Here is a 26,994-nt window from a genome sequence, read left to right as displayed (position 1 = left end):
AACAAGGAAAGAACGTCCGATCTTATTTCAATAAATTTCCAATCTCTACAAGGCCGGGATTCTTCTACTAAAGAAACGATCCAAATTCTTAATGTGCAACTTTGGCACCAAAAACATTTAGAGAGCAGAATCATGCATCTCTAGCATTGAGGCCTGAACAACATTGTCTGCTAGAATAATACCAAAGGCAATCTCCTTTAAGTACAATTCACCTTACTTGGTATTTTCTTCAACCATGTAACTTTTTATAATGACCGTTCAAGGTCAGGAATCAAGTCATCATGTTAACAGTGAATTTGCCATCGAGAGCCGCCTCTCATAACCATACATTATGGTTCCGGGCCATTGAAGGCCTGAAGATGCATCATCCAAGGTAAAAATTTTCGGAAAGCAACAATCGACCCTGGCAGATTGGGCTGTCCCCATCAAGGAGATTCCGCCGAGACAACTGAAGAATTGAGAGAGTCACCTGCCTCACTACAAAGTCCAGCATATGTTCATCAGCTCGCTCTACAGCTTTCCAGATTCCTGCGACAGGCCACCAGCAAGCCATCTACCATTGGATAAAACAGAAACAAATTACATTCTGAAACAATGCTTCCTTCTGGTCATAAACATAGATACATTTTACAATTTCCATATGAATTCCTACTTAGATTCAAATTAGCAAGAGAGTTAATGCATTGCATGGGAAACAAAAGAAGAAAAATAAGGAACTGGAAAGATTATGGCAACTGCTTCTGCTTCACATAGCCACAAGACTATATCAAACATTCCAACCATGCAACTGTATTTCCAATTCAATATTGATTTGGAAAAATTCACTTGGATCAGACAGGTAGCATATTCTGTCCCTAGCAAAGGCACACAGCTTGCCCTGCATCGATCCAACAATCTATTTGGTACTTCAAATTTGTATGCATGTTCAGTCCCAGCCTGCCAACTTTTGTTCAGAGGCCACACTTTTAAATGGCACCTTTAAGGCTGAACACAGAGGAAATCGATAAAAAGAAATCTATATACCTTTTGGGGCACTATACATATGTACACAATATGTTGAACAAGGAGGATAAACTTCAGTTATATTTGATTTCATGCAGCTAAACGGGCTTCATCAGAGGCCGGAACCACAATGTCGAGCCTCATCATAGGTTTGTACTTTTCTGGGACTTCTGCACCTGCATGCATGCATACTTCCACGACAGCCGGAGCCTTACCATAGAAGTGCTTCAGCAAACCTACCAATGGGGGTCCGTTTAGATCTCGCACATGCCATACATAATTAGGAGGGAAAACTTCTTCTACAGTCGCATCCTGCCACCCATGTTTCCCATCTCTCCACTGGTGCTTAAATGCACCACAAAGCTTTGCATTGTGTCCCCACGGTCCAACATGAACCTCGGAGCAATACCCACATGCCTTAACAGAATATTTCCTCATCAACTTCCTCACACCCCACCTCACTTTCTCGTAGGCATCCAGAGTCTCCTGTGCGATTTTTGAAACATCAGATGCTGCAGGTGGTGGAAGATGCAAAACATGGTCCCCATATGTATCAAGTTCCATGAGTGGGTATGAATCTCTAGATTGACATGGTTCTGGCTCATCAACAACTCCACCTCGATCAATCACTTTCTTCCCAATCATTCTAATGGGTTTGGTTCTTCTGCGCGAAGGGTATCCTGGTAAATCAACCCCTGCTTGGATGCACAATTCTACAACAGCTGGAATCCTGTCATAGTTGAACCTGGTCTCATGCTTTATTCTCTTACCAAAAGGGTCATAAAGGTGGTATGATTCAATAGGGAGAAGAACATCATTGATAGAACCTTTGACCCATGAGTGGAAACTTCTACGTTTTTGGCTGCCTGGTCCAAGACAGTTCTTAATATTATGACCTGTCTGGCCAACATGGACTTCAGAACAGTCACTGCAAAGAGAAAATATAAGACATTAGGCATGTGAAGGGGTGGAAATACAGGCCTCGGTTTAACATGGTGAAAGCTGGGTGAAATTAGGGTGGGTGTCAGGTATACTACCCTGGCACTACCCAACAATAACATGCGTATAATAAAGAACTTGCAATACACATTAGATATAATATAAAAGATTATATGGATATGCAAAAATTCTGTGATATTCAACATTTTATTGTCTATATAATAGATATGATTTTCTTTTGGGGAGAAAACAATGTTTTTGTTTTAGAAAAGTTTAATTGACATTCTCTAAAAATTTTAATACATTTCTTTTCAGTATTGCTTTAAGCCTTTTTACTTAAATATGTAAACAGGCTACCATGCTGAGTCAAGGGCAATTTGCACCATAGGATGTTTGAAAAAATACACATAAATATATCATCACTGAAGAAAACGCCACAATGGATCTGCAGGCCCACTGTGTGACATAGGCCAGAAATGGCCAAACCACAGGCTAGGTGGGCATAAGGCCATTAAAACTGTGGTGTCCAGCCTCAGTCCAGTGATCAAAAAAACTCCACCCCCTTCCCCCAGGTTTGTGACACGAAGAGTTGACTAGCCAAAGAACAACTGAAACAATGTGGCAATTATCACAAAAGATTAACTAGTTACCTGCAACCATATACAGGAATAACATGCAAAAGCTGCCCCAGGCCCTTTATTAGAATTTTCCAGGATTCCAACACATCATAAGCAACAGGAATCAGATCGGGCACCAGTAATCCATTCTTTGGAGGCTCAAGAGGCTTCTCTTTCCCCATTTCAGCGAGTTTTTGTCAGCCCTTGCGGCCTGCTGGATCTTCTTGAGTGGGATTGGATAAGGCTTTTTCTTTTTCTTTGGTAATATGGGTGGCAAATCCACATTCTGTGGATAGACTTCCTGTTTCTTGACCACTGGACCTGGTCTGAGCCCCTCACTAACACAAACAAAGGTCCTTGATGTTGTGACCTCACTGGGCTGAAGCAATTGGTGCCTACACTGGCAGCAAAGTAGAAAAGCAGGAATTAGATTCCAGACCATAGAAAAAGTGACGATCTAGAAGAAAATATCACCTGACTGAATCCTAAACAGAGCTGAGAATAGTAACTGGAGGGTAACAGAAGATGCACATGCTTGCATTAACATGGAATCAATAACATCCTTATCAAGCTAACGATGCCAAGATGAAAGTTTTATGCTAAAAACTGAGAAAGTTAATTAAAGTAGCCTCCTAAATAATAAACTCTCTTTCTCACTCTTAACTTATTCTGTTTCTCTGTGGCCAAACCACGCTAAATAGACTATTCAACTTGGATGCATGAGGATGCGAGAGTACCAGATTTGGAATTAGCGTGCAAAAGAAACATCATGCAGAACTTTTTCTTCTGAATTTTGAAAGAACTATCTGCCCTTGTTACTAGAAAACCAAGATGAAAGATTTAAAATTTTTCCCACCTCAAGCAAATAAATAGAACAGGTAGTTATTTTTGTCAGATATGGATGGTTCACCATGACCCAGGAGAAAATATGATTAACGGACCAGCATACTTAAACCCTTTTGTTTTAGGGACCATGACTTCTCAGAGAAAAGGATAATGTGGCTTGGGTGAACCTCACAGTTCATTTCCAGGCATAATAACTAGAATAAGGTTAACCACTTCCACTTGTCCTGTTACAAAGGCAAATTTTGGAAACAATTTGTTCTTGGATGAGGAACTTGGAAATGACATTGAACTTCTGGTTTGGAAAAAAAATATAATGGTGTTTGTTAGGGATTTAACAAATTAAAAGGGATATTCCCTTTGTTTCTCTCATGGACCAGTGTCAAGAAAGATTGGAAAAGACTGATTTTAACTTCAAGGAGTACATCAGAAGAATAAATTTTTTCTTTCATTACCAACAGAAACATAGAGATTGGACTTCTTGATAAGTAACAGACTTTTCTGAATGGAAAAAGGAAGAGTTAAAATGCAACAAGAAAAACAATAGCTACATTACAGGAAAAGGACCCAAGTACGACACATAACTGTAAAATACAGAGCAGGAACTTGCCAAGGTCTTGGTAATATCTTCTACCCCCCCTCCCAAAAAAAAAAAAAAAAAATTCTGAGATCATATGCAGATTAGGAGGATTACACTAAACAAGATAAGATATTAGTTGAACTGGGATCTCAGCCCAAAGCAAGCTAATAAGTGATTCAGTCTTGACCTGGACATAGATCTAACTTGTTTGAGTGCTCTCAGAGGTGCAGCTCTATGAATCATGAAATGAGCTTCTAAAGCACATTTTTTCAGTGAGAAACTTGCTGGATTGCACAGAAATGTTGAACAATCATTAATTTTGCGTAATCTACAACAAATTGAAGGGTACTGATCCTGTATGTCATTTCCTTAAGACCATTGCATTGAGACAAGAAAATATTTATTGGAAACTACAAGTAATAAAATAAGATTTTGAGAATGGAGGAGTTGAGGATGTCTATGTTGAGCTTGATGTACTTTACATTTCTAATTTGTTAAGTTGTTTTACACAAATTGTGTGATTTGATTGTTTTCCCAAATTATGTATAGAGTAGGGCATGTTAGAAGAGTTGTGACCTACCAACCTATGCTAGACTATTTGAAATATGTTTTTATGAAATCCGACAGTGCTGTGTTTAAATGGCCCAAAATATTTACATAAAATTTCAGGCAATCTAGGTGAAAACCCCACTGAGACCATCAATCAAGTTCCCTAAAAAAAATACACCAGCTTGGTATTTCAACCTACCAATTTGAGCTCCATAACAGAGTTATCAAACTAGGCTGCAAGGACCAGACTTCATTAACTCATCTACCATTACTGGAAGCCCTTAACCTCTAAGTAAAATAACCACTAAAAACAAAGCTCCAGCCCTATTCATAAAGTGCATATACCTCCACGGAACGCCTAACAGAGACTGAAGATATAAGCCAATTGGTGGACTACAAGGTATTCTTGATAGCGGCAGTGTGGACACATTTCCCCTTTTATCTTCATGCTGTCTTAAATGGGTAGGAGAACTGCTAAACAGGGCATCATTGCAAACTAACAATAACTAACTAGTATTAATATCCAAAAGAAAAAGACGGATCTTTCCTTCATATATAGTGTGAACCAGCTAGGATCTAAGCAACTTCAAGCAGAAAAACTGAGAAAATTAAATTTATCCATAAAAAGCATACTAGCAACAAATAAAATCAGGAAAAATACCAAAATTACAAAAAAATTGATTCTAACCGTTGAATGTATTTGTTTAGGTGTTAGTGTTCGCCCCACTCTTAGCCTGGTGGAAAGGGAGAAAGAAAAAGATAGGGAAACGGAGTCCATCTGCAATTATAAGCATCCGAGGTTTAGAGATTCTTCAATAAAAAATAAATGCGTAAAAATGACAGTGCAAGATTAATCTTGAGAATTACCTAGAATGCGTAGGAGTCAGATAGAGAGAAATAGCGTTTCTTTCTGGAAAGAGAACAGAGAGAGAAGGCAGGGTTTGTGGGCGGAAGGAACAGTGAACAGGATAGCCTGTGTGAGCTCTTCTCCGGGAAAAGAAAAAAAAAAAAAACAACCAGAGACTCAGAGAGCGAGAGAGAGAGAGAGAGGGGAAGTCGACTCGCTTGTCGATAACACCCGATCCAGCCGATTTACAACTGAGTTATTGTGAAAATTGAATTAAATAACGGTTCCTGAATTAAATGAGGCAAAAATGACTATTATAGCCCTCTGACCGATGCCCAGCCACCCATCGGCAGTCCTAGTGCAGGTTTAAAGTGTTCCACAATATATCGCCGGCACAAAGCGATATATCACCCTGTCATTGGGAGGCAACATGACTCCCTCCATGGTATTTACCATATGTCAACGACGTGTCGCCGATATATCGCTAATATTACCAATGTGTCGCCAATGTCATCAATATGTCGCCAATGTCCATTCTCTCTCTTGTTTCTTGTATTTGAAGTTTTTAACCCTATTTTGCTCTAATCTTCAACCTTTATGAGTACATCTTGCTTCGTTATGGCTGACTATTATATTATTTATATTGATCAAACAGGATTTCATACAAATTTGCAGGTTTTTCGGACTTCCTGTTTCACTCGCATATAGCCGGACATGTGTTGATCAATAACATTAGTTTAGGTGATGTTTTACATCAAATTAACGCTCCTAATGTGTTTATTGACCTCAAATTAAGCTAAATAACAAAACTTAGACTAAAAATGATCCCCAATACCCTTCAAAACTGGGGGTAGATTTTTCACCCCTCCAAATGTGTCCCGACATATCACGATATGTCACCGTGTCGATGGCGTCGCCAGCCACCGACAGGTGACACGAAGCGATATGTCGAACCTTGGCTATATTAAATACAATCGTTATAATATTAACGTTTGTTATAAAACAATGTGTCTCTCAAAATCAGTGGCCATGGCCCCTTGGATTTTTTGAAATTGTAAATATCCTTGTTTTTTTCCTTATCTCTCTATCTTTAAATGTGAAATACCACTATTTGGCCCCCTCCAAAATTAAAAAATAAAAATTTAAGATAAAGATGATGGGTACAAATGTCATTCATAATCTTTATCTAATGGTTATCATTAAATCCCTAGTTTTAAGGAATAAAAGGTTAAATTCTAATTAAAAACTAACTCACGATCCATGAATTTCTCCTTATATATTCTCTCCTATTTTCCTTTCTATTTATTCTCTCATAAATCTCCTCTTTTATTCCTATTTTTTCTCTTGTTTTTTTTCTCACACGTCTCACAAAATATTGAAGTAGTTAGCAAATTTTGAAATTTTCCTAAATCTTCTCAACATCAGGTATTCACTCTCTCTTTCTCAAATTATTCCTTTCTCTCTCTCTCACACTCACAAATTTTCTATTAATTTACCTAATTTTTAATGTAAACTCCGCATTAAAATATAATAATATATTATGATATGGGACCTACAGTGGGTCCCACATTGGCCCACATACATTTGGCCCCCCTCCCAATGTTCAATCCTGGCTCCGCCCCTACTCAAAATCACCTGATTGATGGATAGAATATTCGATACTCTTTCCTTGTTTCTATAATCTTTTCCCGTTGGTGAGAGAAAAGTGAGAGAAGAATCTCCTGCATGCCCTGCGCCACCATTTTGCTCTCCGTTTCCCATTGTTTCTCTCATTGGAGCTCCACAGTCCTGGAGAAGATCCTTACAAAGCTGCCATCAGTCATTAGCTCTTAAAATCATGATATGATATTGGATTAGGGTTTAGACCCCGAGCTTTGTCTCTATAATGTAAGTTAAAGCATGCTCTTCCGTTATGATGAACCACGGCTAATAAACACAACAATAAACTCAAGATAACTAAACTTCAGATTTTTAAGTTTTGCTTTGGTTTTTGGTTTGATGAAATGAAACCCAAGGAGGCTCAAGGACAAAAACCTAGTGGCAAACTTCAGTATGAGATGAAGGATACTGAATGTCAAGCCCTCTTTGATGAATTGGAATTTCGTTGCCTTTTCATGACATTATGTGGTCTTTAAATCCTAGAGGTTATAATAAATAAGGGTAAATATCACTTACCTCCTTTCTTAGCTGGACAAATAGCACTTACACCCCCTCTTACTTGAGAATATCATTTACCTCCTCTCTTACCTAGTAAATATATCAAACACCTCACCTCTGTTAATTTTTTCGGTTAAAATTTAACTTTTATTGTTAAATATTTTTCTAAAACCTCAAAATACCCTTGACTGAAAATATTTTTTTAATTTAAATACTAAATTACTTTAACCTTTTGATAATTCAGTATTAAAATGCATTTTGAAATTAAGCAATTCTTTTTTTTTTGTTGTTTGATAAAATAAAAATAAAATAAAAAATAAGGTATGTTGGGGTTTTAATAATTAAAGATAATTTGGGTTTTAAGTATGGTATTTTGGTTTTTAATAATTATTTTAATTGAAGGTAATTTAGTATTTTAGCTGCAATAGTGATTAAGGTAATTTAGGGATTAAATTAAAAAAATGTTTTCAGCCAAGGGTATTTTGGGGTTTTGAAAAAAATTAACGTTAAAAGTTAAATTTAACCGAGAAAGTTAACAGAGGAGAGGTGTTTGGTATATTTGCTAGGTATGAGGGGAGTTAAGTGATATTATTCAAGTAAGAAGGAGTGTAAGTGTTATTTGTCCCGTTAAGAGGGGTGGTAGGTGATATTTATCCAATAAATAAAGTTCTTATGGGTTTTTGTTACATCAATTTCAAGTTCAGATCTCTATCCGTCATAGTAGAGGTTTATACTTCCTTAATGAGTGGGGGTATCACCTTTCATTCATTTTTTAGATCTCAAAAATGGGCCCCGCCTAATATGTAGTGAATAAATGCAATAACACAGACCTCTATCCTACCGGATTGAGAATCCAGACTCATCAGTTTCATCAATTAGACTCAACTCAAGATAGATAACCGCATTCAACACAAAGCAATCGTGGAGGGTGGATAGGGGCATTAGCTGCTCTGAGGGGTCATGTCTACGTTGGAGAAAGTGGTTGGGTGGCATTAAGAAGGAAGTGGCTTGTGGCAAAGCATGGTAGTGTTAAGAAGATGTGGTGATGAGGCCCTGAGGGTAGAGGGTTGGGGATAGGTTAGATTTCATTATAGGTGTTAGGTGGGGTGATTAAGGGTGTCAATTGTGTACTCGAAACCGTTAAACCGTGCCGTCTAAAACCGCACCGTATCGTACTGTTCAAAATTCGATATGGTACATACCGAAATCAAATTTCTTTGGTACGGTTCAGGTTTTAGGTACTCATACCATTGGTATTATCGAAACCGTACAGAATTGGTACTGTACCAAATTAAGGGATATAAATTGTAATTTTACAAGTAAAACACTTTACCTTTACCATATCCCTAATTCCCTATTTTAGTTTTTCGTTTTATCATTCACTCCTCTTTTTATATTTACTTGTTTTGTCTTTGTTAATAAAATTTATTTTCTTTATCTCTGGTAATTGTAAAATTCTATTGATTGGTTGATCACAATTTTATTAGGATCTTAATGAACTAATAACAACAGTAGCATAAGTTCATTCGTACAAAAATTGTACTGCACTAGATACCGTGTTTAAACCGTTTTTCCATACTGATTTAATACTAAAATCGTGTACCGAACCATTTTTCTCAATACCGAAACCGTATCGTACCTTTTAAATCCTGTACGGTACAGTTCTGGTTTTTTGTATTCAAAGTTGTTACTGTACCGAATTACCGAAACCGTACCGATTGACACCCTTAGGGGTGATGTTGCAATAAGGATGGATTATTTTTATTTGTGCCACACTCCAGTTTATAGCTGCGCTATTGTTAGATACTTGTCATTGTCATCAATATACGTTTAATGTTCTAAATCAAAGTTGTAGGGGTGTAGTTGTAAATACTTTTTTATTTACATTCAAGGGTTTTAGAATTTGCAAATTTACAAAATCAAGCCCTTATAAGCACTCAACACTAAATCAATGTTCCCATACCCTAGATGCTTACCATACCCTTTCTTTTGATTGTAAGCATCCTTGTAAATCAGTTGAAGAGAAAACCAATCCTTTGCCAATGCGGAATTGGTAGAGTGGTAAAAATCCATACTTCTCAGTGGAAATGTTGTGACGGTGTGGGTTCGATCCTTGCAGATAGATAGTGTCTCCCCCCCTGAGGATTTAATCAAAGTGCGCGCAAAGCTGGCCTGGATGAATCTTAGATTCCAAATAAATAAATAAAAATTAAAAATAAAACCAACCATCTTTTTTGGGTATTTCAACTTATTGAAATTTATGTAAGTTATATAATTATATGTGGTCATGATTACAAAAGTTTTTTTTTTTCTTTTTTTTTTGTTATTACATTATAATATTAAATCTAATAACATACAGAACCATCGTTTTGATACTTAACCCAACCTTGGTTAGACATAAATGATTTTTGAAAGAGTTTGGAGATCCATGGAAGGTAAAGAATTGCACTATCCTTACACCCTGCCTCCCGAATATATGATGGAAGGGTGTGACTGTGTGAGGATAGCTTTATCCTCTCTAGAGTAGAGGATTCCAACTCTGTTGAGATTAGGCCAACTAATGGCCAAGAAAAAAAATAAATGGTGTATGTATAGCTAGCTAGGTTGATGGATCCTTAGATTCAACCAAGCCTGTCAAGCATATTCTAAATTTGAATATTCAAAATTCGGATTTAAAACCATTTGAATAAGTCTCAATTGTGATAAGGTTTGTTACTACTGAATTAGTCATTTCTGATAAAAACTAAGGAATTTGAGTTGTATATAATCTTTGCTACATGTAAATAGAATTTGAGTTGTAAACACATAATTTCAAAATCCTTTGAAAATACTAATAAACACAGTCATTCCTATTGTTTTGAGACAGGGTTTTTCAATTCAATTCAATCTCATTCTCTAACTTAGTATCATAAGCAATTGGCCACTGTCCTAGTGTCCTCTTCAAAATTCAAAGTTGTTGGCCTCTCCTCCTCTAAGGCTACTTAATTGGGCAACTTTTGAACGCATCTATCCGTCCCATTCTCAAGCCCATATCATGCAATTTAAGCACCAACTCTATCGAATCAAAAAGGTACTCAACTAATGGCGGATTACATTCAACATGTTAAAAGCATTATAGACAACCTTGCCGCGACAACAAACCCCATTTCTGAATCAGACATCACTCTCAGTATCCTTCGCAGATTAAGTTCTGATTATGAAAATTTGGTAACGTCTATCTTCTCCCGCTTGGAACCTCTTCAATTGGATGACTTTGTTGGTTTACTTCTCAATCAATAAATTCTCAAAGATCACCAAAAAAAAATGCCTCTTGAATTGCCTACAATTGGAGCACATACAACCACCAAATCACAAGGTATTCCCTCTCCTACTTCTTCCTCCAATACACATAGTAGAGGTAGACCTCAATTCAAGGTCGGGCCACTATGGAGAGTTCAACTCACGTGTGTGCAAAAATAAGAGTAAATTGCATGGCACCCCAAAATAGAGGGGTAAAACACCACACCCCATTATGTTTGAAAAACACATAGTCCTTTTCCATTAACATGGTTGTTGTAACTTAGACTATTATCCCTCTGTATGTTAGCTAGGTTGATTGATCGGACAAGATGTTTGATAAAATCTTCTCGGTTTTCTAAAATGGAAAACCTAGCATTCCGAGAACTTGAGAGCGGTCGCCTTCTCTCGATCTTGCCTCTTCGTCGAGTGGCCGCGGTTCGTTTTGGTCCATTCGTGCGCGCTGCGCCTTTTGCCGGCACGCTTTGGACCGCTCTGGACTTTTCTGGGGGGGCGCTTCTCTCGGCTGGTTTTGTTCTTGGCGTGGGCTCCATGTCTGACTTCCCGCCGTGTCTCGGTCTTGGTTTGTGATTTTGCTCTCTTGCTTCCGTTTTGTTTGGTCTTGCCTCTCATGTTTTTGGTGGTGTTCTTGCCCTTCTCGTTCTCGTTGTGGGTGCGTTCGGTTCCTCTTTGGGGCCTTGGTTCTTTTCCGCTCCTTGTTGCGGTGGTCCTCGTTTTTGTCCATCTGTTGCTTCGGTTCCTCTTGCTTCCGTGGGTTGGGTCTGCCGTTGTGGTCGGGTTTGTTTTTTATCCCTTTTCCTCCTGGCTCTGCTTTGATCTTCCCTTCTTCTGTGTCGCTCGGTTTGGGCTGGCTGGGTCTGAGATAGTCTTGGCGGGGGGGTCGCATCATCGGTCTACCACCTTGCTTTGGGTTGTCGTGTGCGTGGCCATTGCGTCTTCCTGGTGCACTTGTTAGGTGCTAGGGAGGGATGGCGCGCTCCGCCACTTTCTCCCCGGCTTGGGCGGGCCGCTCCTCCTTCGCGGATTCCGTCCTTGACGAGTCTGGGTTGCGGGGCTTCCGGCCGTGTTGTCTGCCCCCGTGTCCCGCTTGCGAACTCCACCGTCTCGCCGCTTGCGCGGGTTGCATGTCGGCGGTTGTCCCACCGGGGCCGTCGCCTTGCCCGATTTAGACAACAATCATTTTCAACCTACGAGCGGGGTTCACTAACTGCAATTGTGCGCGAGACACTCGCCGGTGGGCCTAGGTAGACCGGGACCAACAAGAACCTCATCTCCATTCGATTTCGATTTTGGCAGGTTATTTTGGGAATTAAAACTATCGGGCTTCGGCCTTTGCTACGGTTGGACTAGTATTTAATCAAAACTCAACATTGGGGTGTCTTTGTTTTCCAAACATAAAGTGGGGTGTCAGTGTTTTTAGGTCTCTATTTTGGGGTGTCAGTGTAATTTGCTCTAATAATAATCATGATAAAGGTCCTCTTCTTCCCACCCCTATTGGCTATCAAATTTGCAATTGACCATACCACATTGTAGCGAATTGTTACAATAGACTAAATCAAAATATTAATTATACAACAACAAATCCCAATCTAGAGGCATATCGGACTACTCCCACTACTTCATTTGATCCTACATGGTATCTAGATTCTGGAGCTACACACCACATCACCTCTGACATTAGCAACCCAATTACACACTAGTAATAGAGTAGGTTTGAAAATCTATCACAGTAGAACTTCCACTCTTTCTACTTCAAGTCATAATTTTTACACTTTGTGATGTTCCACACTATGCCCAATATTATGAAAAATTTATTATCTATCAGTGGATTCACTAGTGATAATAATGTGATTCTTGAATTTCATCCCACTTGTTGCTACATGAAGGATCTGCAAACGGGAATTTTGCTATACTCAAAGGGTTGATTAAAGATGGATTCTATTGTTTGCATTTTCCAATTAAATCATTGCTTCCCAAAATAAGATCCAATGTTGGAAAGAAAGTTTCTAAATCAACTTGGCATGACAAACTTGGACATCCGTCAACAACGAGTTTAGATCTTTTGCTTCGATATTATCAGTTGCCACATAGTTCAGATTTGTCGTTTTGTGTTTCTTGTCAGATGGGAAAGTCACTCGAGTTACCCTTTCCTTTGAATCAATTATTTCCTAATTCTCTATTTGAATTGATGCACTCTGACGTTTGTAGACACTACCCTTCATCTGCTATAGAAGGCTACAATTATTATGTTTCATTTATTGGTGACTTCAGTTGGATATTTCCTTTGCAATGTCTTAAGGGCCTGTTTGGTTACATGAATCCAGAGATTTCAAATCTCTCGATTCATGAATCTGAGAATTATACCCGTTTGGTTGTAAAAATCTCTAGATTCATGAAATCTAGAGATTCACCTTTTTACACTAAAAACGTGAATCTGTAGATTTATGGGTAAAGGGTGAAATCCAGATATTTCAAAAAAACTATACATTTGCATATTCACAAAAATCACGTCGATCAAATAGTTTTTTAGGATGAATCCACAGATTTCATTCCACAACCAAACATCTAATTTTATAAATTATAACTCCATAAATTTGAAATCTCTAGATTTGAAATCTCCAGACTCATGTAACCAAACAGGCCTTAAGATATTCCAATCTGATGGTACACAAGAATATGCATCATTTGATAAATTTTGACAAGCAGGGAATTATACAGCAATACTCTTTCCCTCATACTTTTGAACAAAATAGGCAACACAAGCATCGATAGATAAATCGGATTAATGTGGAACTCGACAGGGGCCAATCTGAATCTGACTTAGTCCATTGCTGCGGGATGTGGCACCGGGAGAGAATCTTCATATTTACTCAACCTCTCGATACGACTAAAAGCAAGGGGGCTCATCCCTTGCTTGTTCGCGGCTGCCGTTGGATCTAGTCGGGCCCTTGCTCGGTTATGGGAACTGTGGAACGGCTGCAGCCAATTTGCCAACAAGTTATTATGAAAATTGGGAAAAAGAACCGTTACTTCTTCTTTTTTTTCTTTTTTTTTTGAAAGGTAGCTTGTTACTATGGGGTGAGAATTAAATTACTAATATACGCCGCCGAGTGGATGCGAATTCAGGACCTCCCCGTGAGAGGACGGATCTTTAACCGCTTGACTAACCCATCATTGACAAAAGAATGGTTATTTTTTATTGAACAAGTGGAGAAAGACTACTATAGCCCTTCGATCCGATGCCCAGCAGCCCATGATGCAAGGGCCATGGGATCAAAGAATATTTGAATTAAAGAAGAAAGAGTAACCTAATTCCATTTAATGTATTAAACAAATTAATCTCTTTCACCAAAAAGAAAAAGAAAATCTTAAGATGTTCTTAAAAAATATATATATTTCTCCTTTAATATAAAATTCCTTAAACCTTTAAATTATTTTGAGGGGAAAAAAGAAGCAAACAATGAGAATCGCATGCAGAATTTTATTGGTAAGATTTAAAACTTCTAATGAAATATCCATCCATATAGTGGGCACCCCTTGGTGCTACAATTGCTCTACCTACATATGTCACAATTGAGCTTTTCAAGAGCATCTTTCAAGGACGTCATTATCTTTGGAAACTTCAAGGTTCTTACGATATTCAAGAGTGGGGTCTGAGCTTTCAAAGGTATCATGTTTGCGGGTACATCAAGTAATATCATTTTCAAGGGCGTAACCTAAATGCCGTGCATTAAATGCGCAACACTGAAGTTGAACTGAACTTTTAAAGTGAAAATCGAGTGGTTTATAGTTAGGGGTGTCAAAACCTAACCGGAGAATCAAGTGGATATAGTCGGGCCGAACCTAACCCGAACCGTATAACTGGACCGAACCGGCTCAAACCGAAGCTTAATGGGTTGTGTTTGGGCTGAACAACCTCAGCCCGTAATGATTTGGGCTGGGCCGGGCCAGCCCGTGTGTGGCCCGCTAGCCGGAACCGTTTGGCCTGAAACCAGCCCATTAAACCCGTTATAAAGAAATAAAATAAAATAAATTTAAATGTAAAAGACAAGAAAACCCCCAAGTATCCATTTGTTTTCCTTTATTGTTTTGATTTGGAATATGCAAACAACAAGCTTGTTAAAGCCTTTGTCATTTGGAAGATGGGGTTAGTAAATATTTAGCAAATGTATTATCATTTGAAAATCTTTTAATGCTTTATTTTGATCCATTTTTACAAGTGTCAAGGAGGAGGAGGAAAATAAGCAGAGACAACCCACTAAAATTCATCATGATGCCAGTTTTCTTTTGTATATTAGTTCTATAAATTTTATAAATATTTGTAGAAAAAAGTTTTTGGTTTTAAACACCAACCCAAAAGACTTGGAGATAACTTAATGCTTTTATATATGTTCACATACTCTTGATAAATTTCACATATTAACAAGGTATTCAAAACATACCGCTAGTAAACTCGAACCCAAACCGTTAGTAAACCCAATTCTAAACCGTTAGCCCAAACCATTAGTCAGTCCAAACCCAAACCGCACCGGCCGAACCTGGCCCGAAAACGTTATTTTCTTAATGGGTCGTGTTTGGGCTGAGTGTTTTTTAGCACGAAATCGTTAGGCCCGGCCCAAAACCGGCCCAACCCGAACTCGTTGACACCCCTATTTATAGTCGTGGGGCAATGAACGAAAGGAGATTTGGCTAAATAGGCTCTTTAGGAAATTAGGAATCCCCTTTCTAGGATGAAATATCAACTGGGTGAGAACTGGGCCAGAGGGGAAGGGGATGGAGTTGGGTCAAGAGAGTGGGAAAGGCTTTTAATTTTATTATACATTTCATAATATTTTAACTTAAAAATACAAAATTTCCAAATAAATTTGTTTTTTAATGAATGAAACATATTATTGTCGTGTAAAATGACATTGTCATATGGCCTTTAAAAAAATATAGACATCAAACCAAAAAGGATTGAAGAATCAAGGTCACGATATTTGGCATATTAAGAAGTGTCTGCATAAATCATAATACATGAATACTCATATGTATTCATTGTTTTTTATTTATTTATTTTTTGGATTATCACTAAACCCATTACAAGAACTGCGGCAATAAAGAGAGAAAAAGGTCTTGAAAATGTCAATAGAGACGCTTGCACAAGGTAAGACCATCACCAATGGAAATGTGTGATAATTCGATTCGGGGATCAGAAGCTAAGAAGCTGTTCAACCTCATCAAGGGTCCCCTGTATTTCCTCATGAACGGTGGCATCTCATCATTTTCTTCCATTGCAACTGCACCGAACATCAAAGTGTTATCAAATGCAATAATCCCTCCCACCTTAACTAGTTTCATCAGTAGCTCATGATATTCCATGTAATTTTCCTTGTCCGCATCAACAAATGCAAAATCAAAACTTCCTTCATGGTTTCCCTGCAAAAGCACATTCCATTTGGTTAGAATATTTATACATATATACTGTTTGATTTCATAGATCTTCAAGCTTTAAAATGGGTACCCATCAGTGTGCTTTGAAAGCAAAATAGTTAATGATCAGAGAGAGAGAGAGAGAGCTCACATTGCTTAACATTTCACTCAGGACTGGTATGGCAGGTGATTGGATGAAGTTGATTTTGTGTTCCACATTGGCCTTTTTTATGAAAGGCAAACCAATCCTGTATGCCTCCCCATCTGGGTCTATTGCAGTTACCTGCCACACACACACAAAAAAATGATCTAGATTGATTGTTCATAAATTTTTTTTAACTTGAATGCAGTTTTTAGGCAAAATCCAGAGTCAAAATCCTTAATATAATCCTGTCAATTTAGAGCCAAAATCCATGGTCGAACTGAATCAAATCAAATTAAAATCTTGGTTTCAATACTTGTAATCTTTCATGGGTGGTAGTAACTGGTAAGTAAGAACTTTAGGAAACTTTGTCATTGTAACTAACCTTGCCATCATGTGGCAATGCAAGAGCAGTGGTGAGAAGAGAATAACCAGTGAAGACACCAATCTCTAGTGTGTTTACAGCATTAATAAGCTTTAAAAGCATTGCTAGGAACTGCCCTTCATCAGCAGGCACGCCCATCACACTCCTGCATAACATTCATAATAACCACTAGATTTCCACACATACACGCAAACACGCACACAGCGAGAGAGAGAGAGAGAGGGAGAGAGAAAGCTTGGGAAGAAGCCTTAGTATACTTACATGTGACCATACTTCTTAGCAGTTGCATCTCTTAGTTCTCTGAGTTGAGCATGTTCTCTTGGATAAGCACTTGTTTCTAAGACATACTACCATTACAGCAACAAGAACAACAACAAAAACATAGCACAAGTAATGTAAAAGAAGACCCAAATCAAATCTCGTCAGTTTTCAAGTTTCTGATCTGATAATGTAGAAAACAAACCAGTTAGATCTGTGAAAGTCACAAACCTTAAGGAGTTTTTCACTTTGAAGGATGCCTCTTCCATCATGTTCTGCCATGGCTTAAGCTCTTGAAGCTCTAGAGAGAGCAATGGACACAATATATAATGGCCGATCACGTGTGAATAAAAATACATGAACCCATTAGATGAATATTTTTTTCTTCGATATTTGCTACGTACCGATTTACTTTTAATAATTATCTTGTCTGCCCGAGAGGCCGGAGCATCTGCCCATCCCCTTAGGTCTCTGGATGGGTGACACAGAACTGATTTTCTAAGCGTTAGGTTTTCCATTTTTCTTTCTCTAGGTCCCTAAAAATCCGACTTGGATTCGACTTCACAGGCCTTACTTTAATGCATGAACAAGTATAGCTTTTTTCTTTCTCCAGGTCCCTCTCACTTCACAGGCCTTACTTTGCATGAACAAGTATAGCCTTTTCCTTTCTCCAGCTCCCTCTCTCACTTCACAGGCCTTACTAGCTACACTAATTAATGGTTCCCCCTCGGCTCAACTCAAGAAGAGGACCGACAATTAAGCCACGCACCAGGACAAGTTGTGCACATAGTGTCAACAAATGTCTTTTCTCTGTGGATTCTTCCTTACGTTGTGGATGTCAATAATTAATAAGTACTCTACATAAAGAAAAAGACTTGGCACTAACTGATAGACACACAAATGAATAGACACAGAGAGCAAATAAGTGAATAACTATAGAACAGTAATTGTACAAACACACTATAATGATTTGACTAAATTTAAAAGTATCTGGAACATACACGTATACAGATTTGATGATATGGTCGCTAGCAAAAATAAAACTTCTCCTTTTTCTGGTAGAACATATCGGACTTTTTAGACCAACACAAATTTTTTTCCCCAAAGATTGACCAAAGGAGGCATCTGAAAGACTGAAAGAGAGGAAGTAATTCTAAGCTTCTTCAGATTTGTCAAAGGGTGGCAGAGTCTGAATCCAACGCAGGAGGAGATCATCAAGACCTTTCTACATATTGTCTTTTGAAAACTTTCTCCAACAAGGGCGAGGAGAATCCGGATCTTCTCCCTGTTTTTCACCGTGGGTCCCACTGATTTTTGTGGTCAGGAAGCGTCGGGTCGGGGTCGCTGATCCGGACTCGGGCGAGGAGGTCCAATTATTCATATTTCACATATGAAAAGGCGATGAAATGACCCAACAACTAAAGAAAGAAAGAGGGTTAAAAGGTATATATATATATATATATGGCAGAGTCTGAATCCAACGCAGGAGGAGATCATCAAGACCTTTCTACATATTGTCTTTTGAAAACTTTCTCCAACAAGGGCGAGGAGAATCCGGATCTTCTCCCCGTTTTCACCGTGGGTCCCACTGATTTTTGTGGTCGGAAGCGTCGGGTCGGGGTCGCCGATCCGGACTCGGGCGAGGAGGTCCAATTATTCATATTTCACATATGAAAAGACGATGAAATGACCCAACAACTAAAGAAAGAAAGAGGGTTAAAAGGTATCTATATATATATATATATATATATATATATATATATATATATATATATATATATATATATATATATATATATATATATATATATATATATATATATATATATATATATATATAAATCTTGCTAGACTAGTGTCGCTGACATGGTGTTACCTTCGCTTAGTGTTGGACGAAAATCGCATGGAATCCTATTAAATCTTGGTTGCCCAAAACTAGGGTGAGAACTTCCGGCGAACTGGCGAATTTCGCCAATATTTCGGGCAATAATTCTCCTATAATATCGCCCGGTTCACCCTTTTGTCCTTCGTTTTATTATGTCTAGTCTTTCAAACATGGGTTTTCAACTTTTCATGTAGGGTTGTGTTCATGTACGGCTTAAATAGGCTACATATGGAATGATGGATTGGTACATTAACTATGTCTTCAAGTGTATTTTAAAACGACTATTTTTTTTTTTTTTGGTAATCCAAACTTCATTCGGAAACTGAAATGTATTTTAAAATGACCTAATTAGACAATTTACTATATCTCACATATATATAACATCACATGAACATTGGGGATTAGGACACATTACCTCCACTACCAAGTCCATCAAATCAAAATGCATTTTTATTGAAATTTTGAAATGAAATTTCCAACCACAACAAGGTGAAAGGAGATTGTGTTTTTAAAAAATATTAACAATTAAAATTGATATTATGATCACCTAAGGATAAACATTTTCAAGATGACATTATAATAATTTATTTTTAAAGCTGGACTAATACCATTTTGAATCTTCAAGCATGTGAATATATTACGTGGTAGATTCCATCTAGATGCTCACATGCATTCATAACTTCATGTACACTCAAGCATGTGCAGATTCATCAATGTACCTCTAAGGCTCTAATATAAGAGAACTCACACAGATTGAGATCTCGGTTGGTTCCCCCTTTTTTTATTCTGACAAGTTGAAATACGAGTTAGTATCATAAATTTTTTCCATATGTCATGAACTCTTATTATATTTTAGATTATATTTTAATTTTATGCTACCCAATGCATGGAACAATTTTTCACTGAATTTCAGTGATATCATCCATTGGCGAACCGAAACCAGGTTGCGAAACGACATATGCGAGATATCGCTGATTTCTCGGCGATATCTCGCTTGTTCATAGCCGAAATGGTGATTTTTAACTATTTATTGCCGGAATATCGCTGGCAATCGTCAAACTTACAAAAAATCGGTTATAATCGCCGAGAAGAAGATGAAAATGCTTATCTTTTGATCTCGTCATCGCAGGTCTTGAGTTTGTTGCTGATCTGAAACTAAGCTTTTCGCCCTCCAGGTGATGGCAAAGAAATAATTTTTGAAAATTTGAGACCGAAACTAAAATGACAAACAGAAGAAATAGAGAAGAAGATGAACATTAAATTTGTTTTGATAGTTTTTGAATTCCGTTTTTGGCATTTGAACCACTGAGTTATGGCATTTAAAGTAATGTCCACAAACGTGGCTCTTAAATAACCATAGAATTGTTTAAAAAACACAAAAAACTAAAAACTTAAACATAAATATGAGCATGATTTGACTAGTCAACTTTTCTAAATATTATTTTATATAAAAAAACACAAAAAACAAAAATCTTAAACATAAATATGAGTATGATTTGACTAGTTGACTTTTTCAATATTATTTTATATATTTTTAAACATGATGCTTGACATTTTGCAGAGAAACAGTAAAAATTTTACATAAATTTGGGCCGAAATATCGTTGAAATCTTGGCGATATTTCACCCGGTTCGATGGACAGCAAATCCGGGCGAGATGAACAAACCTTCATTCATTGACACACTGAACCAAGCTTTGAATTAGAAAACAAGAAAATGCACCAACTTGGAGTTATCTCCAATTAGAACTTGAACCAATTCACCAATACTGTCTGGCTCTAACCTATTTCAACCAATTTATCCCCGACAAATTGTTTTCCGGTATGTTGAGCTACTCTATACTTCTTTTGAGAGAGAGATTTTCAACGCCTCTTGGGTGAGCATCCGAATTGTGGATTTTTGTTCGTGCCTGCCTGCAGATATCGTCTGCACAGGCGTGAAAACATGATATGTGTCTTTTAAATAATCTAATGGTTGGAATAATAGATACTTTAATAATTTGACATGTTAAGCTTTCAAACTATTTTAAATTATAGAAACTCACCTCCAAATAAATTAAATTTACAACAAAAGGGCCTTTTTCACGAATTTTGGGAAAAAACCAGATCCATCGAAGCCCAATCTTGTCCTCTATTCCTTTATTATCTCCAATGAATAGAGCCATATTCTTCTTCTTATTTGCAGATTCATCTTAACCCTATCCCTGGATTTCACAATCTCACTGGTTTCTTACTGTCGAAGGTACTCCGAAAACCTAATCCCAGGAGGTTTTGTAAAGTTGGTTGTATTGGTTCGGAAATACAGAAGTTATATAATTAATTTCCTCCGTATCTAAGATCGATATGAACAACTATGGACCTCATTAATTGAAAGAGCAACCTCACAATCTTCTACCGAGCTTGACTCTAAAATGTAAGATTATATATTTTTTGCAGACGCAACCAATTGGCTCAATCTGCTACTCCAATAGCCCTTTAGAATCAGAACAAGCGAATGCCACCAAGTCTTGATGGTTTTACAAATACTGATGATTGGAAAGAATAGAACAAGAAAGTTACTTAAACACACAAAACAGATTTCGAGTTTACCAAGATGAGCATGGACTTACTCAAGAGAACATTAAATTTTAGAAAAAACAGATAAACAACTCAAACAGAGAGTTTCGTTGTTTAAACATTTTAGTGAAAAACAGGGACTACCCACCGGCAAAAAACTGAAGCAGAAATAGGGTGAGGATTGGGGTTTGCTTACCAACTTTACCAAACCTCCTGGAATTAGGTTTTTGGAGAAATAGCAACAGCAAGAATTTGGAACCGGTGAGACTATAAAATGCAGGGATAGCGTTCGGTCAATGAATCTGCAACTAAGAAGAAGAAGATGGTTTTATTCATTAGAGATAAGAAAGGAATAGAGAACAAGATTGGGCTTCGGTGGATCTGGTTTTTCCCCAAAATTCGTGAAAGAAGCCCTTTTGTTGTAAATTTAATTTATTTGGAGGTGAGTTTCTGTAATTTAAAATAGTTTGAAAGCTTAACATCTTGAATTATTAAAATTTCTATTATTTCAGCCATTAGATTATTTAAGCAACACGTGTCATGATACTAAGCCTACGCGAGACGATATCCGCGCAGGCGCGAACAAAAATCCCCGAATTGTAGTTTGGTAAAATTTTTGAGTTGCAGGAAGCAGCTTCTTTATTTAATTATTCTCAATAACAATTCATTGCAAATCAATGGAATGGAATTAAATCAGATGCGCTATGACAAAACTTTCTTTACGAGCATAGAATGATTTCCAAACAGCCCTTTTGGTATATAATCTTATTTGGTATGCATAAAATAGGCCTTTTTTTTTCAATAAAAACAAGTTAAAAACATCTATTTAAATTTAATCCCTGAATTCTTCATAGTACATAAATAAGCATAAATTTATTAACAATAAAATTACAAACCTAATTATATAATGTTTCTAAGTAATTAACTGTTGTTGTAAAAGGAGTCTCCCAACCCATCAACTAGTAGTAAAAAAGAATTGGAATAGTTGTAAATGGACCTAAACATCTCAATTTTGTACAAAACATAACACAATAAAAGCAAATTCATAAGTGAAAAAAATAATAATTAAAAAGAGGGTAATTTTCATTTGGACCCCTAAGGTTTGGCGGCTTTGGCCTATGTTATTTTTAGTCTAAAATAACTGAAATTTTGCATCTACCTCTCCTATGTTATAGAAAAAGTCAATTTAAGGACAAATTATCACTTATGGCCAATTTGTCTTTTTTTTTTTTTAATTTAATTTTTTCACATACACATCCTTACCTGTCATGGAACTCATGACTCCCCTTTTAGTCTAAAAATTATAGAAAAATCCTAGAATCGGACTTTTCAAATAGGGTGAAGGGTGAAGGGGGAATCTCTTCAATCAATGAAGAAGATGGGTGATTATCCTGTTAGAATATTAATTGAATATTCCACATAAGGTGGGCTTCATTGATTGTGTTACACTTTGATTTGGTTTCTTATTGGTTTGATATGGGTAATATACTTCTACTCTTATATGGTCTAGTTGGCTATGCCGTTATCTTGATGGGATCTAATGGATTTGCCTATATAAGATGCTGGTCCCTCCTCTAACCCTATCATTCCATCACTCGCTTGTCGGGATATCCATCGCCGGTGTGGGGGTCTGGGAGATCCTCAGTTGATCATGGTCACTTCCACCTCGTTTGTTCCTGTGGGAGCATGTATTCGCTGCGCTTCGTCTCAAATAGCCATGAAGTATGCTCATCATCATCTTGTGTCATTATCATACTAAGGTGTTTTTAGTCGATCTATCGATCTTGGATAGTATTCTTCATGTGGTATCGAGCCTGTATAGAATCGATTAAAACCCATAGGTTGTTGAATGATAAACTTAGGGTTCTGAATGGAACCTATGAAACTTGTGATTTGTTTTCTCCGATTTTTCATCGTACCGTGGGGTTTTTTGTCATAACTTTTTTCTAGAAAGAATTTTGAATCTAAACTATCACTGCGTAGATCTCGGTGATTGATATATTATGGGTCTCCATCGGACTTCGGACGGCGGCAATCGCTGCGGAATTCGGCAGCATTTTTTGATTTTTTTTTGTGTGATGCTGACGTGGCAGTTTGCCGGTCACGGGTCGGGTCAGCCGCCCTGCCCAGGTCCGATTTTGACCCGTCAGGTCAAACGGGTCGACCCGGTTGACCGGTCTCGGTCCAACCGAATGGATTACTTGGGCGACCGGTTTTTGTTTGACCATTTTGGACCTTGTTTTTTGACTCAGCGAGTCAACTCGCTGATTTCGGTTTTTTTGATTCAGTTCGATTTCTGATTTCGATTCCGGTTCAATTTTGATTCAATTCGATTTCTGATTTCGTTTTTCGGTTCAATTTCAAATCGATTTCTAATTTAGATTCTTGGTTCAATTTTGATTCGATTCAATTGCTGATTTCGATTCGGTTCAATTTAGATTTGATTCTTGCTTATTTCGGTTCGGTCTGGTTCGGCCTTGATTCTGATTTATTAGACCGTTTTTATTTACTGGTTGAACCAGTTTAATATTACGTACTATATGTTTAGTATTTGTTTATTTCCACCGTAAGTTTTGCGTTCTTTGGGTTTTATATTTTGGATCATTTCAGCGCAATGGACCATTTTCAGACCCAATTCTACCCCTATATTGTGAATATTATATTCATGTTTTGGTTGGTGTAATTGATGCTTTTATTTAGTATTTTTTTATTTTTGGCTAAACCGTGGAACTTTGCGTTCTCTTGGGGTTTATGTTTTGGACCCTTCCGGCACAATGATTATTTTCGGACCAAATTCCACTTCTATATGTATGAAACATGATATGACATATTTATGTTGTATATGTAACTTCACGTTGGGTGATTTTTTAATATAGATTTTTTTATCATAGCTTTGTATTGTGGCATGTTTCATTGATATTATACATTGTAAATATATATCATGCATGCCTTATGGGTTCGATTGCCTTTTGGTTCCGAAATTTTATGCAAATGTATGATGTAGTTTATATATGCTTAGATTGCCTTTTGGTAATTTGGAATTTTATATAAATGTATGATGTATTTTATACATGCTTCGATTGCCTTTTGTAATCCGAATTTTTTTCCCAAACAATGTATTAGCATTATTTGTGGGTAACATAAAGTATATCCCATATGAGATTTCATGAGCTTGATTGTGTACTCAAGTGGCATTCATGTTGGTTTATGGAATGTCGCCATATATAGTAATGGGATGTCTCTTAATGTTACATTTTTATATGCCCAATGTTAATTATGTTTAGCATTAAGAGGAACATTACAACACTTGTTGGGAGATGATTAATCTGAGTTTATACACTCAAAGGTGGTAAATTTTTTAAGTTAATACTCTCATGGCCTCACGTTAGGATATCACATTGTATGTCATATTCTTCCAAGGTGTTTTCATGATGATATATGTGTACTCTTTAAAGTGATGCACTTATAAGTTATATGTTACCCACATTGTGATAATAGCGATGTACTAATAAGTTACATATTAAAGTGCTAATAAAGTGATTATATCCCTTTGTCTATTCTCCCAAGGTGTTTTCATGATGATATATGTGTTTCTTTCTAGTGATGTACTAATATTACATATTGTCTAATAAAGTGATTGATATCCTATGTCATAATTCTTCCCAAGGTTTTTCATGATGATATATGTGTGTTCTTTCTAGTGATGTACTAATAATTACATATTAAAGTATTAATAAAGTAGGAGTATCACAATTGTATGTCTGTTCTTCCAAGGTGTTTTCTGATATATATTTCTCTTCTTTAGTCACATTTTCTTCTATAACAATATGATTGTTATTGAATTCTTATAAAGTCAAACTTCGAAATTGTAGATAATGTTTGTTAACCACACATTCTTTATTACTAAGTAACTAATGGATATGACTCATAAGAGTATAGAAGACAAAAGTAGTTATGTTTTTTTTTTTTGCCCATTAAAAGTCCATCAACACTTGATGATTGTTTATCCATTGAATGCCTTTTTTAAATTGTTGAATGCGATGGCTAAGATACTAAGTCTCATCTAGTGTTGAAATAAGTATATTTCTATCCAAGATCCTAGATCACTAAAAACACCTTAGTATGATAATGGCACAAATGATGATAGCTACCTTTATTGGTTCTATTTGAGGCGCGCGAATATCTTCTTTATGTCTCCCACTAGGAACAAACTTGAGGTGGAGTTGATTCTATGATCAACTTGATGTTGATCTTCTCCTCTGACTCCTCCTATTCACTAGCTTGATGGTATATCCTTTCTTGACTGCGATGTGATTGTGATTATGATTAGGGTTTAGAAGGACCTAGCATCCTTTATATAGGCTAATCCATTAGATCTCCATCAATCTACGTTCCTATTAGCCCACACTAGCATCCATATAGTTCTATACGTATATTACCCTATCGGCCAATAAACCATCGTGTCACATCTCCCCCTTTATGTAGATATTCTTATATTCTAACTTGTATATTTCTATGAGTTTTTTATCATAAGGTGTGTGGTTTTGGAGGAGTTAGGGATTATTTCATCGGGATGATTATTTTTTAGATAAACTCATGATTCCTAATGTTTCTTTTATTATCCTTGCTATTATCCATCAATCCCTTTGCATCCTCTTAGTTTTGAATTATAAAGATCAATACCTTTTTCCAAGAAAAACTTTGTTCTTATGAGCATCAATACTCATAAATGTTCTAAACTAAGTCCGTCGACTAACAATTTGGGACTTGAACTTCCTTATAATAAATGATTTTTAGTAGGTTGCATTATTTCCTTACTGTCATTTATATTCTTTGTTCTTGTTTGAAGATTTGATTTTCTCTTGTCCCATTCATCCTGTTCTAATAGTGTCCTTATTCCCCACCTTCGTATAAATTATTATTTCATCATATTTGTTGATGACCACTCTTATATGGTTTTTGTATTCAATTAAAGAATAATCTAAATCTCTAAGATCTTCAAGAATTTTTTAGACTAAGAAATTGTTAGATCTCGGCAGAAGTATTATGTATATAGATCTTTCCTTAACCCATTCCCAATACTCAGATTCGTATGTTTCTTTCACTATGTTTGATAGTCCACAGTACCACTTAATCCCTTTTTGGACATAGTAACTTGTGAAACTTTTTTCTAATTATTTTTTTATAAGGTAGCCCATCCCTCTTATATCCTTATCATTTCCTTTCCAATATGTTTTTTTTTACTCCATTTTCCATTGCAAATTATTTATAAATCTAACTTAAACCATTTTAGCTTTGATTTTCTAAATCTAGGTTGAATAATCGTATTGCATTGGAACTAAATTTTTCTTGTTATTTTTTCTTATCATCTTGTTTTACCATCATTGTTAAGACACTTTATTCTTTAGTTTTCTGGATTTATATAGCCAAAATATAGCTTTTCCCACTACTTGATATAATAACATAAATACATTGCATTATTTGCCCATTCTGTTGTCTTTAATTAGATTTATGATTGTCACGATAT

General features: G+C 36.7%; 2 protein-coding genes across 2 annotated transcripts; both read right to left on the bottom strand.

Moving 5' to 3' along the window:
- Positions 1-592: 592 nt before the first annotated feature.
- On the bottom strand, positions 593-5,558 carry LOC149012758 (APO protein 1, chloroplastic-like). The gene is given in 5 exon segments (XM_089158159.1): positions 593-1,930; positions 2,592-2,754; positions 2,757-2,958; positions 5,219-5,308; positions 5,398-5,558. Coding segments are annotated over 4 exon segments (1,293 nt in total). The 5' UTR covers positions 5,398-5,558; the 3' UTR covers positions 593-1,092.
- Positions 5,559-15,788: 10,230 nt separating this feature from the next.
- Positions 15,789-17,365, bottom strand: LOC149012757 (flavonoid 3',5'-methyltransferase-like). Its single transcript, XM_089158746.1, has 5 exons — positions 17,260-17,365; positions 17,032-17,117; positions 16,771-16,915; positions 16,395-16,526; positions 15,789-16,249 (listed from the first exon to the last, which is right to left on the bottom strand). The coding sequence occupies exons 1-5, from the start codon at positions 17,308-17,310 to the stop codon at positions 15,956-15,958; spliced, it is 708 nt and encodes a 235-aa protein (XP_089014872.1). The 5' UTR covers positions 17,311-17,365; the 3' UTR covers positions 15,789-15,955.
- Between the last annotated feature and the right edge of the window lie 9,629 nt (positions 17,366-26,994).

Source organism: Hakea prostrata, chromosome 6 (genome assembly GCF_041222555.1).
Source record: "Hakea prostrata isolate BN-2017 chromosome 6, UWA_Hpros_2, whole genome shotgun sequence".
Taxonomy (NCBI): Eukaryota; Viridiplantae; Streptophyta; class Magnoliopsida; order Proteales; family Proteaceae; genus Hakea; species Hakea prostrata.
Note: the sequence above shows the minus strand (reverse complement) of the source record. Positions and strands in the feature narration are given on the sequence as shown.

What these genes read in the sequence shown, in the direction of transcription:
- LOC149012757 (XM_089158746.1), bottom strand. Translation starts at nt 17,310, where the DNA reads ATGGCAGAACATGATGGAAGAGGCATCCTTCAAAGTGAAAAACTCCTT. An exon ending in CATTGCCACATGATGGCAAG is followed by an intron (nt 16,527 to 16,770) that starts GTTAGTTACAAT and finishes TGTGTGTGGCAG; the next exon opens with GTAACTGCAATAGACCCAGA. An exon ending in TGAGTGAAATGTTAAGCAAT is followed by an intron (nt 16,250 to 16,394) that starts GTGAGCTCTCTC and finishes GTGCTTTTGCAG; the next exon opens with GGAAACCATGAAGGAAGTTT.